Here is a 16,794-nt window from a genome sequence, read left to right on the forward strand (position 1 = left end):
ATGGTACCAAAGCATGAAGATTTCCTACGGTGCTCTCCACCAGACGAAGAAGTTCTGTCATGACACACATAAGTATACACTTGCCCGATGATCCACAAGATTATGCTCTCTAGACGAAGCTTGTAACCTTCTAATTTTTAGCTAGGGAAGGCACGAAAGAGTAAATTTGTTACTTCTATGTTTTTGGGGATGGGAAATTCATGCTTATATTGATTTGGGCCAAGTGAGTTGAGAGCATTGGAGCAAAAGCAAAAATGTTACGTATAGACCATGGGGTAATCGGTAACGTTTCAATTATTTTCTTTTTCTATTTTTTAGAAACTTCGACGGAACAAGGAAAACAAATGCAACTGTAAGCAAAACAATAAAAAAAATAACCTTCTTCATTTCCTCCGGAGATGAATATTGCTTGCAAGTGTGTTAAAGGCCCTGAACCAATGAAATAGAGTTCACCCAAGTACCATGGCCCTGAACCATATATCAAAATGCGTAAAACTAATTTCAAGATTGGAAAAGAAAATTTTAAAATGTCAATGCATTATGAAAAGATTAACATTCAATTGTGAGTCGTGACCATTGAATTTTTTGAAGAGTTGAGATTAGAAGCTTAGGTAAGATTAGGGAGCAATTGATTGCGACAGAAGCCAAACACAGTACTTTTTTTTTTTTTTGTTTAAATGGATCAGTTAATGACTTCACCACTGCAGTCCACTCTTTCAGAGGCCAAGAAAAGTCATAGAGGTATTTCAGCCTCCTCTGGCCACACATGGAGGCTAAAATGTGAACTTGTAGCAACATTTATGATCTGATCCGAACCGAGCATGAAAATTTCACATAGGACTCCGGTATAAGTTCTAGGAGCTCTTATTTTTAGCTAGGCTAAGCATTAAGATTCACAATTTCACATAGCACTCCGGTATAAGTTCTATGTTCGCAATATTGGCCCAAAATAAATGCCGATGTTGAATTGGGCCAATTGAGTTGGGAACAATAATATTGAATCAGGCCGAATTAGTTGAGAGCACTAACCCAAAAGCAAACATGCCGAGTAAGTTGAGATCACTGGCTAGTACCAGTCTTAATGGCATTTGTTCTTATTTATAAATGAAAGATTTTATGTTTAATTTACATAAATAATGAGTTTAATATTTAATTATAACAAAAGGTTTTAATACTAATTCAGCAAGTAGCAAAACATATAAAATATGTATAAAGTTCGACAAAGAAAAAAAAGCTAATCAAGTATGTATGAAATTTTGAAAATAGTTATAAAGTAGCATATTCATCCACAATTAATATAACATGTAAGATATGTACATCAACCACAGAAAAATAGTTTTGAAAATATCTTTGCAGCATACATGATCCACCACAAAAAACTTTTGAAAATATCTTCACAATTCACACTAATGTAACTTTCGGTGGTTTGATTATATTGCATATTTTTTTCGATTAATCGTGAGTGATTCATGACATCGATTAGGACTGCCCCCATATGCAAACGTTGGTAAATTGTTCGACTTAATATGGCAGTTTCTGATGCACCTAACAATTTGTGCTGCAAATTTTTATGCTGAAAAGTAACAAAAATATGAATTCTGGAAAACAGAAATCCCTTGAACTTCCATGTCTCATCAAGTATATATCATCAAATGAAGAGGTTGGCTTTGGTGATGCTAAGGAGATTAGATCCGATGAACGTACGCATTCTGTTGCTATTAGCATGCCAACATCACCAGAGGAAATCCATTTGCAGAACAAAAAAAGAAATCTCTTCATCGGTGGAATCCCAGCTTCTTCTGCCACACTTAAAGGTGCTAGCAGCAGCACACTGCCGAAGACAGCAAAATTTCACCTTCAGCCAATGGAAAAAAGCTCTGGATTTGAAGAGGAAATGAACACTGGGCATTTCCCTTCTCACCCGAGTATTGAAAGTTTGAAAGATAAGAGATTTGATACTTTCAAAACATGGTCCAGAAAACTCGACAGGAAGATAACGCTTCTCCATGGAAATAGACCGGGGGAAACTGAATCTGAGAATGTTAATGGGAAAATTGAAGAAATCGAGCGTTTACCTGCAGACCGATACTTTGATGCATTGGAAGGGCCAGAGTTGGATACTCTTAGGGTAATCTGTCTTTTGTGTTATGTTCCTATTAAATATTTGCAACATTTTGATATTGTTGTCTTTTATATGATTTGGTTGTTCTCCTTTGAAGCTAACATTTATATTTTCCCTCTCAACTTTTGATTTAACAGCCTTCAGAGGAAATACTGCTTCCGGAAGACAAACAGTGGCCATTTCTTCTTCGGTATCCAGTTTCTTCGTTTAGCATCTGCCTCGGCGTTAGCAGCCAAGCAATTTTGTGGAAGGCCCTGCCTACCTCTGCCTCAATGAAATTTCTCCACTTGAGCTTAACAATAAATATAGTTTTGTGGTGCATTTCAGTTGTCCTTTTAGCTATTGTTTCTTGCATCTACCTCGTAAAAGTAGCCCTTTACTTTGAAGCAGTTCGCCGTGAGTACCACCATCCAATCCGTATCAATTTCTTCTTTGCTCCATGGATAGCCCTCTTGTTCTTAGCTCTTGGAGTGCCACCTTCATTTGCTAACAACCTGCATCCATCTCTTTGGTACATTCTCATGACTCCGCTTCTATGTCTCGAGCTTAAAATCTATGGACAGTGGATGTTCGGAGGCCAGCGTAGGCTTTCAAAGGTGGCGAATCCTTTCAACCATCTCGCAATAGCTGGGAACTTTGTGGGGGCGTTGCTTGGTGCATCAATGGGACTACAAGAAGGACCAATATTCTTCTTTGCTATAGGGTTTGTTCACTACATTGTATTATTTGTAACTCTCTACCAAAGACTTCCAACAAATGATACCGTGATCCCAAAAGAACTCCATCCTGTGTTCTTTCTCTTTGTTGCAGCACCAAGTATAGCTTCAGTAGCATGGGCAAAAATCCAGGCTCCTTTGATCATGGCTCACGGATTGCGTACTTCATTTCCTTGTTCCTTTATCTCTCACTGGCAAGTATATATAACCTGAACTAAGATCTGATCATGTCCATTTTGTTAAGCCTGGCTAGTATTGAGTATTAATTTGTAACTTTTAGCTTTTCGTGCTCTTATAGGTAGTCCGGGTTAATTATTTCCGAGGATTTAAGTAAGATATCGCTTTCATTCTAAACTGAATCCAAATTTTGTAAGTTTTGGACTTGGATATTTTTCTGATCACATTTATTTGCATTTGTGTTTTCATAGGTTTTCTATGGCATGGTGGGCTTATACTTTCCCAATGACTGGTGCTGCCATTGCAACCATCAAGTATTCAGATGAAGTCACAAATGTGGTAACACAAGCTCTGGCTGTCATACTCTCTCTCATTGCCATAATCACAGTCATTGCTCTTCTCGTAACAACAATCTTGCATGGCTTAGTGCTTCAAAACCTCTTCCCTAATGACATTGCAATTGCCATTAGTGACAGAAAGCCAAACCCTAATAAGAAGTGGTTTCACGTAAATGGCTACGAGAACAACGATTCAGAAGCTGTCAAGATCGTGACCCATTTTGAGATGCAACCCCAAACTTTAGAGAGAAACTTGCATCGAGATGCCATGGTGTAAAATGTAATTAGCTGAAAAATAAAAGGATCTATGGTTTTTCATTTTTTATACAAGTGATATTTGAGTTTAAATTACGGGCTTATTTAATTATCACTAATAGAGGAATAAGGAATTGGATAACTTCGGAATGAGAAAAGGTAAGGAAAGTGTTGAGAATGAATCTCACAATGATAGGACGAGGGACCTTGCATGAGCTTGTCAGTACATTGGGTTACCACCTATATTGCCAATTAGTTTTATGGTGGAATCTCAACTTTTTTCATGATATTAGAGCAGATTGGCCAATGTGTGAAGCCCAATGGCCACACGTGCTCCACGTTAGCTAAATCATGTTGTCCACGTGTTTGGCTTGAAAATTTGTCACACGTGAGGGGGCGTGTTGAGAATGAATCTCACATTGATGAGAGGATGAACCTTGCAACTTATAAGAGGTTAGGCTACTCCCTATATTGCCAATTGGTTTTATGGTAGAATCCCAACTTTTTTCATGGTATGAGAGCAGGTTGTCCTACGTGTAAATTCAAACGCCTACACGTGTTTCATGTTACTTCATTCTGTTGTCCACGTGTTAGGCTTGAAAATTTGTTACACATGAAGTGCGCGTTGAGAATGAATCACTCATTGATAGGAGGAGACACCTTGCATGAACTTATAAGTAAGTTGGGATACTACCCAGATTGACAATTGATTTTATGATGAAACCTCAACTTTCTTCAAAAAGGGAATTGGATTAACATCTCCTCCCCTAATTAATCAAATTCCTGAAATTGAGTTAATCCATTACGAATTTTAGGTAAGTCATGAAAAGAACCACTTTTTTTTTTTTTTTTTTTCATTCCCATTGCTTGTTTAACTTTGGGTCAGTTACCAGATTCAGTGGCCTCTATTTCTCTTTGGGCATAAAATTTGGGATCAGTTTTATTCTATTTTATTTGACTTTTTTTTCTCAAAGAGATAAATAATATTAAATTCGAATTGAAAGGTTTAGATCCCCAACAAAAGTATTAAACAGAAAAAGAGGACCAATACAATCCCACTCGAACGAGCCTCCCTCTTTAAAAACAAACGCCACCACGAGTGTGCTGCTCGATTGCCTTCTCTCGGCGAGAACACAAACTCCATGGAACGAACGCATTCACTCAACATCCAAATATCATCAACTAAACCTTCCGCACTAGCATCTGGTTTCATCTCCTTATTCAGTACGTGAATCACCTCATGCGCATCAGAGTCAATGATTAAGTCCTGCACTTCTTCCCTACAGCATGCCCGGAGACCTTCGCGAATCGTTGCCATCTCTGCCATCTTCGCTGAGTCACACTGCAGCTTATCGCTGCAAATTTCAGTTGACTTTGGGATTAGTTCTTAGTTTTCAGATGGAGTATACATGCAAGGTGGAATAACCCTATAAGAGGATATCTCATGATTTCCCGGATTTAGCTGTATTTTTTATCTTTTTAATCTGGCTTACGCAAGGGCCAGGAAATCAGACGAACAAAATTACACATTAAGACAAGTTATCGGATTGCTACAGGTTTAGATGTATTAATTTTATAATGTAAGCTTAGCTGTATTATTTAGTATTTAATTAAAAAGTCCCAATTTTCCGGATTGTATTGGCAACCATGTTTGAATTTTTTTTAAGAATATGCTAAGGCAATTAACAGTCACCAAATATTAGTACCTATCAGTCCCCAGATATTCAGTAATTTTTAGTACTAAACTAATGTTAATCTAGTTGTTCTAGCTGTATGTGGGGGGTGTACGGTCCCTTTTTTTGCATTAACATTTTACTAACAGCTGTTGATATTCTGATGTTTTGTAACTTAGCCTTGCAATTTTGCAATTTTATTCCAGAGTGGTTGACGGACAATGAAACATAAATAGAGAAGGATTATGTTAATATCAAATAGTGTTTTTAAAATAATTAAAAGTTTTAAAAAACGCTTCTGATAATGTTTAATAGAAAAATTAAAAGTGATTTTAAGTTACAAAATGTGTTTAAAGTGTTTAATGAAATAAACAGGCTATGTGTTTATTTTAAGAAGCAATTAAAGTATTTTCTCAATAAATATTTTCGTTTTTTAAGATCGATGCACTTCTAATAGAAAAGCACTTATGAGAAGCAGTAGTTTAAGAATGTACGTTTCCTTTCATGTAGTTTTCTGCTTTGGTTTGACTTGTGTATATTTTTCTTTGCAGTGCAATTAACAAACTACAAGTTGTACTCACATTTTTCATCGTCTTCTTTATTTGTTAGACAATTAATATAAAATAGGTGATATCCCCTTCAAGCCACATGATGTGTCGGACGGTAATTCGATTGGGACAGCCTAGATTTGAAAAATTGGATAATTGTTGCGCCAGAAAACATTGCTCATCTGTTTATATATACTGCACATTTAGCCGCATTTCTTAATGTTTTCAGCTGCATTTCTTAACGGTGATGATGGAGAACAGCAAAAATCTGGATTCTGGAAACCAGAATTCCCCGGAACTTCCGTCTCTTATCAAATATATATCATCAAATGAAGTGGTTGGATTTGATAATGTTGAGGAGAGTATATTTGTACAATCAAGTGATCATCAACCTATCAGTCCAGCTGAAGTAATTTATTGAAAACCTTCTTTTCGTGTGTAAGATTTACTTCTCTACTTTGTTTTCGTGTCAATTTCATCGTATGGTAACTTCTGGTATCCAATTGTATGAGCAGGGAATTGAGATAGCTGCTTTAGAAAGCGTAGTTGATGAATCCGAACTCCCACATCATCAAAGGGTTTATTCCATTTCTATTAGCATGCCACCGTCACCAATGGAAATTCATTTACAAAACAGCAAAAGAATGCTCTTCGGTGGTGAAACAAGTTCCAACAATGAAATTCCAAATTCTTCTTCCCCAACTGAGATCAGCGGTAGCAAACAGCCGAAAGCCGTGAAATTTCACTCCCAGCCAATGCCAAAAAGAGCTGCAATTGAGCAAGCGACTAACAATGGACACTTTTCTTATCATCCGAACATTGAAAGGTTGAAGGATAAGAGGTTTGATAGTTTCAAAACATGGTCCGGGAAACTTGAAAGGCAGATGACACTACTCCGTGGAAAGACACCAAGGGAGACTGAAACGGAGAATGATAATGCGCAAAATGCAGAAGTTGAACGTTTACCTGCAGACCGATACTTTGATGCACTTGAAGGGCCAGAGTTAGACACCCTTAAGGTAATGTCCTTGATGTTCTTCAACATTTACAAATAATGTTTCATATTGCCTTGCTTTTCACATTTTTATCCCGCATCTTAATTTGATCAAACAGGCTTCCGAGAAAATACTCCTTCCAGAAGACAAACAGTGGCCATTTCTTCTGCGGTATCCTGTTTCCGCATTTAGCATTTGCCTTGGTGTTAGCAGCCAAGCTATTTTGTGGAAGACCATTCCTACCTCTGCCTCCACGAAATATCTCCACTTAAACTTAATACCAAATCTAGTTTTATGGTGCATTTCAGTTGCTCTTTTAGTTGTTGTTGCCTGCATCTATCTTCTAAAGGTGACCCTTTACTTTGAAGCAGTTCGTCGTGAATACTACCACCCAATCCGTGTCAACTTCTTCTTTGCCCCATGGATAGCCCTCTTGTTCTTAGCTCTTGGAGTACCACCTTCATTTGCTAACAAACTGCATCCAGCTCTTTGGTACATTCTCATGACCCCAATCTTATGCCTTGAGCTTAAAATCTATGGACAATGGATGTCCGGAGGCCAACGTAGGCTTTCAAAGGTAGCCAATCCTGTTAACCATATCTCAATTGTCGGGAACTTTGTGGGGGCATTACTAGGTGCGTCAATGGGACTAAAAGAAGGACCGATATTTTTCTTTGGTGTTGGGATGGCTCACTACTTAGTCTTATTTGTAACTCTCTATCAGAGGCTTCCGACGAATGAAACTGTGATCCCAAAGGATCTCCATCCTGTGTTCTTTCTCTTTGTTGCAGCACCAAGTGTAGCTTCCATGGCATGGGCAAGAATCCAAGGTTCCTTTGGTTGTGGTTCACGCATCTTGTACTTCATCGCGTTGTTCCTTTATCTCTCACTGGTAAGTATTACCTGAACTAATTAAGATGCACTGCTTTAGAATTACCAAGACAATTTTGACAATCAATTCATCCATTTTATTAAGACTAGGTTTTCTAATTTTTTTTCATCCTTCTTTGCTGCTCGTACAGGCAGTTCGGGTTAATTTCTTCAGAGGATTTAAGTAAGATGTCATTTCCATTCATTTCTGTCTAAAATAATACATCATTTATACTTCAGTTTTCTAGCATTCATTTACATTTGATTTTATAGGTTTTCATTGGCATGGTGGGCATATACTTTCCCAATGACTGGTGCTGCCATTGCAACCATCAGGTACTCGAACGAAGTCACGAATGCGGTAACACAAGCAATGGCTGTCATACTATCAGTCGTTGCCACAATCATAGTCACTATTCTCCTCATAGTAACCGTCTTACATGCCTTTGTGCTTCAAGACCTCTTCCCCAATGACATTGCAATTGCCATCAGTGACAGAAAGCCAAAAGCACAGAGGAAGTGGTTCCACCTCAGACATGGAAGCTCGGACTCCAGGGATATTGACAAATTCTTGAAGTCAGCAACAAGTTTAGAAAATAAAGATTTAGAAGATGCCAAGCTATGAAGTTCGAGTAATGATTACTTTATATGATACTATGCCACTACTCGAACATGTGAGGAACATAGGTTCGAAATTTCATAGTTCCCGTGAACATGTGTAGAGTGAAAAACATATCTTAGGTCGTAAATCAATAAGATTAGGGCAAAATTATGATTGCTGAATTGTTTTGAGAGAAGGGTACTGGCAATATAGTGTGTGTACGATAGTTTTCTGGAACCGCAAGAGAAAAAGGTCAATGATTTTGCTTAACAAATTGCATGCATTCTTGAGAATGACCGTAATTAGGATTTACTTTGGCTCTAGCTATATGTTGTAAGTTCAGGCCTTTCATAAAAAATGGAAGGGAAAATTGGGACTTTTTGTGAGCATAAAAATGAAAAATTTGTTAACAATAGCCTTCGGAACAATTAGGGCACTTGATTCTGGTTGTTTTGAATCGTACCTAGGGTTGTGGAGAAATACTAGCATTCGTCAAAGGTTACATCTTCATCACGAATAGGAATATCATATATAAGGACCCCTGATGGATCATCATTCGACAATCATGCTGGTCTCTTGCTGCCGGATTTCTCTCCATTGCCCTCGCCATCGCTGCGTTACTTCTCCATGCTAATTGCTATATCCACCAAAAACCCTAGCTTGGTAGGCTTTCCGATTTCTCAAGTTTCATGTGCTTAGCATTTTGCACCACACTGCACCCTTTTAACGGAATTTATTTTGTTTTATTTCTTTTCGTTTGGGCCACAGTGCCAGCCAGCCCATGGGTCTAAATATGAGAGTCTAGTTCTAAAATAGGGCTACTCAAATTGACACAAAGATTTTACGTTCGACGATAAGATTTCTTCTCGTAGAAAATGGCGAGACGATTAAAACTTACCCTTTTGTCCGTTGTATAAGGGCTTTTGGCTGAAAGCCATTGTTTACAATAAGTTCTGAATTTTTTTATTTTGTTTCCATTTAGGGTTTCCTATTGGCGAGGGTTTGAAGTCACTATAAAAGCAACTTCAGCTTTGCTATTAAAGTTGTTATCTTCATATATAAATCAATGCTTCTCTCATATATTTTCATAGATTTCGAACTTTTATGTTTTAGGATTCCTTTTACTTATTACATTGCCTCCATTGGTACCAGAGCATGATTTTCAGCATATTGGGAGTCGCTAGGCTGCTAGCCAACAAATAATGCACAAATACTGGTGCTGGTTTTGCTAACAATTACATTCTTTACTCTTGATAATGATTTCTCACGTAAATCAAAAGGAGCACTTTAAAGTTTTCATATATGTTAAATTGCCGCGGCAGATGCATGAAACTAAAGCTTTTGATTTATGTCCGCATCAAGTATGTACAATATTATTGTTCATAATCTGCTTTAATTTCTTGTTCATTAACACTGAATTTTGGTTTCTGAAACCCTTGTCCCACTTTAAGTGGGAGGGAGAGAGGTTCATGCATGCACTCAATCTCAATAGAAAACAATGTGATAAGTTGAAACGATACCGATGCATGCATGTAAGGGATGAAAGCAACATGTTTAGGGAATTGAATCCCATGAATATCAAATGGGAAAGGAGGACATTGTTCATGTGCTGTTCACCAAAAGAGCGGCATCCAAAATCGCGTAGGGTTTATCTATTCCTGCATATACTGACATCCATGATTAGGATCTTCCGTTCTGAGATGGTTACATTCATTCTTTCTCTGCTAAAACAATCAAACCACATCAATTGACTCCCTTGATAAGGTCACTGCCCTACCTTTACCTTTGCAGGTCTCAACAAATACATATATAAGAAGTTATCTGCATTTTTCATTGTGTGTCACAAGGATGCCTGTAATCTTAATACTTCCGACACACGGCATATAACAAGTTTCTGGTCCCCCGGGCTCTCTCTTATTATCCTAGTTATGAGTTATGATGTTTCCTAAAGTTGTTTCCAAGAAGCCTTCTTGTTAATAGGGTTTTGGTAAGTCATCAAACTCTTTACACTCGTCATAATCAGTTTGGGGCACAATGTGTGATACTATTAGAGCTTGTAAACTAATCATAGTACGTATTGAAGACTGTCTTGTCTCTAAGCCCTAGAACTTGTAAATGATCTCTAATAATAAGTTGAAGAGTGTTACGGTCAATCGTACGTGAGGACTAGTTTTAGTTGTTAATGCATGTGGACAATAATGCATCATCAACTTAGTTTTACCCTACTAATTGAGAGTGTGAGACTCCTGTGCGTATGGAATATATTTTAGGACATAACCACATAAATGTTAATCATCCATATCCTCAACTTGAGTCTCGATATTATGACTTGGGCTAGTTGCTATAGTGACTGAAGGAAATAGCAGCGACAAATAGCATATACGGAGTTTTGGTCCCCACAAAATGCTAGGAGGAGGGGCCTAAGGAAGGACTAGGGCCCCGGGGTGTTATAGCAACAAGGGGAAAACAAGATAATAAGCCATTCAATGTCGTGCTTCCTTGGCCACCAAGGAGAAAAAATCCAAAACGACGACGGAGAAATAAATAGATAGAAACACAGAAGCAATGTCATCCAACTTTGGCATTTCGCTTAGGCACATTTTGTCCATGTCCCCTTATTTATCCTGCTTTGGTGACATTCATGTGACAAAATTCTCATCTCCTTCGTCTTAGCCTCATTTCTCTTACCATCATACCCCATTACCCACTGGCTAATATTAGGCCACACCCAAAACTCAGCTTCTTCAACTGATTGAGACAACAAATAGGCATGCATGTGCTTAAAGGGGACCAATCCGTTTTTACTCTTACCATCTATTTTTAAATGTTGGATTAGTTTAGTTGATCAGGTTAATGTGTTTCGTTCACCTCTTGAAACCGAGTTTGTATTCCCCTCTTCATGAGTAGGGGTAATTCAAAATAAATCACTTTGTTAAAAAAATTGCCTATCTTTTTGGGGTTTCTTAAATTTCAGGTAGACGGGTCATGGGCCCACTCCAACAACACTGATATTGTCCCCACTTGGCCACCTGCTCAATCCGTTAGGTGTGGGGTTTTATCACAAAAGGCCTCAGTGTTAGTTAGAGTGGGGTAATTCTATGGGCTTGTTCTCAAGCCTTCTGGCCGATGTGGGACAGAAGAATTCTAACACTCCCCCGCACGTGAGACCCTATTTTATGGGTCACACGTGAAGTTCCACACATTGGCAACCGTGTGGAGCCAAGTCAGGGCTCACCCATTTGTGCGGGGCCAATGGGGACCCACCCATTCACGTGGCATCTCTTGGCCTACGTGGAACCAAGTCAGGGCTCACCCATTCGCACGGGGTCAAGGGGGACCCACCCATTCACGTGGCAGTATGGGCCCGTCCCCTGGCTCTGATACCATCTTAAATTTCAGGTAGACGGGCCATGGGCCCACTCCAACAATACCAATACTGTCCCCACTTGGCCACCTGCTCAATCCGTCAGGTGTGGGGTTTTATCACAAAATGATTCGGTATTAGTTAGAGTGGGGTAATTCTAATCAAAGAGCTTGTTCTCAAGCCTTCTAGCCGATGTGGGACATAAGAATTCTAACAAGGTTCAATGCATTCTCCATGACTACGAGGATCTTTCCAATGTGAAATTAATAATCAATTCAATCAAATGAATCATCAAACAAAGCATTTTGGTCTGTTTTTGTAGCAGCATCACTACAATATATGAGCACAAAAATCACAAATGTATGCTGCAATATTGTTGGTATATGGGCACAAGGAACCCGTGGATAGGATTATGTTGCAAACAATCCATATGGTCGACCATACTATTGATTACTTCAATAATGAGTCCAAAAGTACATTCCATATGTCTCTCGAGTCTCAAACTCGACAAACTCTATGCCATGTTACCCTCTTTCTTTTTTCTTTTTTTTTTCCCTCACAATAATACTTTTCCTCTATTACAAGTCTCTTTCCCACAGTTTGCACCCCGAGATAATAGAGAAAAATAAACAAAGAATCTTTCAATCTTTCACAATTGATGTACACTTTTCCCAATTTGTTTTTGCTGAAAATCAAGATTTTGATTAAGATGCAAAATCTGAATTATGAAGAATATTCAAGGACGATCAGTTATCATATCCAATCAATATCATATCCAATCAAATTATTCCTAATATCAAAATCTCTATTCGTTCATATTGTTCACAGTCCACAGGGGCATGCTTAATTAAACATTTTGTTTGGCTGATGATTAGTTAGTCTAATGACAGGAGTTTCTACTTGTTTAAATACAGTCTTAGAGGTACATGCAGTAAGTTCGATAACAAGTTATGACGTATTATAGCTTGTTGTAGATAGATTAACGATTTGTTATAAACGCATCTTTGAAATATCAAAGTAAAAAAAGAAATGGTAATATTCTGCTTGTTGGTATTACAAAATATGTGTGTTGTGGCACGTGGAGCAGAAAGAGAGAAAGGACTGACAAAGGGCACAAATGGATATGAATTTCATATTACTATTTCCAACTAGAAAAGATTATAATTACATAATTGAAATGAAGTAGATTGAAGTTCTCGAGTTCGAAATATGCTGTTAGTGTGAAAATTAAACTTGTGGTTAGAGGAGGTTGAAATGCCTCTGTGAGTCTTCCCAGTCCTCGGAATTAATGGATAACCGTGACTTACCACCTAGTTGTCTCCTTAAAAAAAAAAAAAAAAAAAAAAGAAGTAGATGGATTTGTCGTATCAAATCTTTTGGTTCTAAAGTCTGGTGGCCTGCTTCATTTTTTATATTTCATAGCATTTAAACTGAACAAAACCAAAACAATCCTGCTGTAAATTATTATGTATATATTACAGGAATAAGGAAATGTTCATGGCCACTATCCTCAAAAACAAAATTAATTTACATTATCATCCGGGAAATATATATGGAGAGAGTGAGGAAGATGACAAAGAACAAGTGGCTGATGATCTTCTGGACTTGTGACCTCTCATTTCCACTCTTCCCATGTGAATTCTTCTTCCTCTCCCTTTCTCCTATTGATCTGCTTTGTATCGCATCCCTGAGTTCATTTAATTTCCTGAAATTAACAATGTTTCAACAGATATTAGTTAAGTGGCTCATTTTTTCTTAAAAAAGGAGAAAATATGAGACTGATGAAAAAATTAAGTGAAGAAAAAAGTAACATACCTATGGATCTTTTGCAATGGATAACTGCCTCATAGATTGAGCTCTCAGAATCACATGACATCCGCCAATCATCGGCGGAATATGCTATACTTATTCTTGGAGATTGACTAGTTTCCGATGAACGCACCCTGCAGTTCTTTACCGAATGGCTCCTTTTATCAAGATTTCCACCTTTAGGATTTGCTTTGTGTTGATGGTTGTGATCACCTCTGATCCTTTTGTACAAGGGCCTAAGAAAATTCAAGTACTTCTCGAATATTCGTCGCGACAATCTTCTACACCTCCTCAATGATTTAGAGCAATCTCTAGAATTATGATTACCGGTTGGAGCAGCATCTTTTTGTAAATGGGAAGGGAGTGGACTGGAATTTGAGGCCTCGTCACGATGATATGCCTCCATCTTCATTAAGGACTCAACAGAAAGAGGCAAAACATAGCCGTTGGAAATGAGCTCATCAGCATGAACAAGGGTAGTGAGAGGAGATTGTGAAATGGCAGCTGGGAAGTCAAATTTGAAATCCTGCTGGGAATTCATAAAGAACCTCTGAGAGGGCGGCATTGTTGGGTCCATCTCGATGAAGGAAGCCTCATCGTACGCATCAAGCGAGGTTCTGACAGAGTTGTCAAGGCTCTCCAGAGAAGCTGGTTTAAGGTTTACTAACCAACTATATGAAAAGCTTTCAATGGAAAGAGGCTGGGATGCTTCCATGGCTTTCAAACTTGTATGAGAAAGATATGAACATACAAAAAGGCTGGAAAATTTGCTAATTTCTAGCAGATCAGGCACTCTTGCATGTGGAACATATGTCCTGCTCCATATATATATACACCTCAATATCCTCCCTCACTTCTCCTTCTCCTCTCTCCAACAGTTGTGTATGTGGTTGTCGGGCAAGAGACACTGAGTTTTGATAATTTAGAAAAAGAGAAAAGGAGGAAAGAAACAGAGAAATGTGAGCCCCACACGCATCTATAATGTTGTATCTGCATCAGTAGTTAACCCCGCTTTTCCTTTTAATTCTTCTTAAAAGTTGACAAAGATGATGTTTTATTTTTACATTTTTATTTTGCTTTGAAATTAAATAAAAAAAAATTAAATTCAAACAGGTTCATGCATGCTCGATTAATTTATAAGCCGGATTTGGCTACGAGCTTAATCAAAATAAGTTCCTAAATGTAGAAGTAATTACACACAGATATTAGTGTATAAGGCAAGCAAATTCATGCACGTCTGTACAAGCTCCATTATTTATCCAATTCCAACCCATATTCTCTCACAAGTATATTATTATTTTTTAATGTACATATTATTATTAATAGAGGGGGAGAATGGTTCGAAACTATTACAATAATTTAGAGAATGAGGAGTTTCGAACCAAAGACGGATGAATAGAAACTCAACTTTCTATCCACTAGGATATTGGACCTCATGCAACATTACCTGTACTATATGTATTCGAGAAAATGTTAGTTGAATTTGTTTAGAAAGATGTCATTGTCTAATTTTTATGTTATTTTTTCTAATCAAGATTTGGTGTTACATTGTATTTATCAAAAAGTTTGGGAAGGGTTTAGACCAGTTTTGAGAGGATGATTTCAGCATAAGATGTTCACTTGCGAGCTACCTCAGCCTAAACAATGTATAATACTATTCTATTATGTCGCAATCATTATATGCTGTATGCAACTATAGTGCGTTCTGAATAGTTATCAATGTCGCAAATATGTAATTAGGTTCTAGAAAGGGCAGACCTGTTATTAGCAAGTATTCTGCTGAGGTTTTATCATACAACTAATCAAGAATTTATCTTTTTTTTTTCACTCTCTCATCATGTGATCACATATCTAGCGTTATAAAAATGTTTGATAAATCTCTAGTTACACCCATTAATCTTTGCGTTTTGCGTGCCGGGTAAATCAACACAAATTTAGGGGGGAAAGGGAAACGTTTATTAGTGCTTTAAGCCTATGCATACAGACAGCAGATACATTGGACCATGAGCATGAGGAAAAGAGAAACCAGAACCTGAGGTGTTTCCTTTGTTAGGTTCAATAGACCACACCTGGCTACTAAAGGGAAAAATGAAAGAGAAGAAAAGGATAGAAAAGTTCAAACATCATGATTACCCATGACTTCTATAGATCACACTATTCAAAATTCATGCACAACTTATAAAATTTCTTGCAAGTGTAGACGTAATCACATGGACTCAACGAGATGTGTACCTTTCTATGTATTCAAGTTTCATTTCTCTACTCGGTGATGCTCCTTCCACAATTTTTTTCAACGATTAAAACTGTTTATATTTTAGTATATGATCATTGATTATCCTTGTAGAAAATTATACAAATTTAAAGACAACAGAATATTTTCAGATATGAGAACTGGCTAGGCAAGCATTCTCATGGTCCTCTAGTATATTACAATGCAAGGACAGCAGTGAAATCCTACACACAAATGGAAGGAATCAATCTGTAGCAGAAAAGAAACAAGAAAATATCACAAAGTTTTCCTGGTGCGGAAATCTCAAGCTTTTTCATCCACTACTAGCAGTATCTTCTCATGCTCAAATTAATTTTCAGAGAAATTTGCATCCTTTTAGTCCAAACTGAACCATTTAATAAAACAAATCGCTACGAAAACAAGTAAAAGTAGACAGGGGTCCCCGGGGATGTCGGAGAAAGAACTCGACATGAACCCAGGATTTAGTGACAACCTAGAAAAGGAGAGTGACTTGAAACCAATTGGTCCCCCTCTTCTGTCCCCCTTTTAAGACAATAAGCAAATGCTAAAGATTCCAAACATTCATAATATTATGGTAGTTTGCTTATGTGAGAATGCTCATCATCAATCATCATCAATTAAAATTTCTTTGGAAATTGGTTAAAATGATCATAATCAATCCCAATTGATAGACTGGTCAAAATTAAATATCAACAATATATCAATCAAATATCAACAACATAACGGTCAGAGATTATTAACTTAACAATCAGATATCGACGACATACCTAAAAAATTGATGCAAATTTGAAAATTGGTATTTTTGGCTAATTTCCCAGACCTCTTTATAATAACAACATTTAGATCCCTAACGTACATAAATAAATCAACGTGCTTGTTTCTTCTTTGTATGCCGTTTATTCCATACGCCGCAGAACAAGAACATCCTATACTTTTGGTCCCACTAAATTGTACAGAAGGGATTAACTTAAAATTTTCACATCTGCTTAGTCAACCTCTAAGCCTTTTTATATGTTATAGTTTCCCTCAAATCCTGATTTGTTAAGTTCCCTCAGCCTTTGTTTCCTGTGTTGGA

The 16,794-nt window shown here is 37.5% G+C and overlaps 3 protein-coding genes across 3 annotated transcripts; 2 read left to right on the forward strand and 1 right to left on the reverse strand.

The window, feature by feature from the left end:
* The first annotated feature begins 1,318 nt into the window (after positions 1–1,318).
* LOC108865301 (S-type anion channel SLAH2-like) lies at positions 1,319–3,701 on the forward strand. The gene is given in 5 exon segments (XM_009377285.3): positions 1,319–2,128; positions 2,260–2,965; positions 2,968–3,032; positions 3,137–3,168; positions 3,267–3,701. Coding segments are annotated over 5 exon segments (1,725 nt in total). The 5' UTR covers positions 1,319–1,570; the 3' UTR covers positions 3,631–3,701.
* A 2,375-nt stretch (positions 3,702–6,076) lies between these two features.
* On the forward strand, positions 6,077–8,496 carry LOC103964348 (S-type anion channel SLAH2-like). The gene is made up of 5 exons (XM_018651659.2): positions 6,077–6,238; positions 6,345–6,848; positions 6,943–7,716; positions 7,847–7,878; positions 7,968–8,496. The coding sequence occupies exons 1-5, from the start codon at positions 6,077–6,079 to the stop codon at positions 8,317–8,319; spliced, it is 1,824 nt and encodes a 607-aa protein (XP_018507175.2). The 3' UTR covers positions 8,320–8,496.
* A 4,594-nt stretch (positions 8,497–13,090) lies between these two features.
* LOC103964349 (probable membrane-associated kinase regulator 6) lies at positions 13,091–14,380 on the reverse strand. Its single transcript, XM_009377286.3, has 2 exons — positions 13,475–14,380; positions 13,091–13,364 (listed from the first exon to the last, which is right to left on the reverse strand). Exons 1-2 carry the CDS (start codon positions 14,181–14,183, stop codon positions 13,357–13,359), a joined length of 717 nt encoding a protein of 238 aa, XP_009375561.1. The 5' UTR covers positions 14,184–14,380; the 3' UTR covers positions 13,091–13,356.
* Between the last annotated feature and the right edge of the window lie 2,414 nt (positions 14,381–16,794).

Source organism: the organism of the source record quoted next, unplaced genomic scaffold (genome assembly GCF_019419815.1).
Source record: "Pyrus x bretschneideri cultivar Hongxiangsu unplaced genomic scaffold, Pyrus_bretschneideri_v1 Contig57, whole genome shotgun sequence".
Taxonomy (NCBI): domain Eukaryota; kingdom Viridiplantae; phylum Streptophyta; class Magnoliopsida; order Rosales; family Rosaceae; genus Pyrus; species Pyrus x bretschneideri.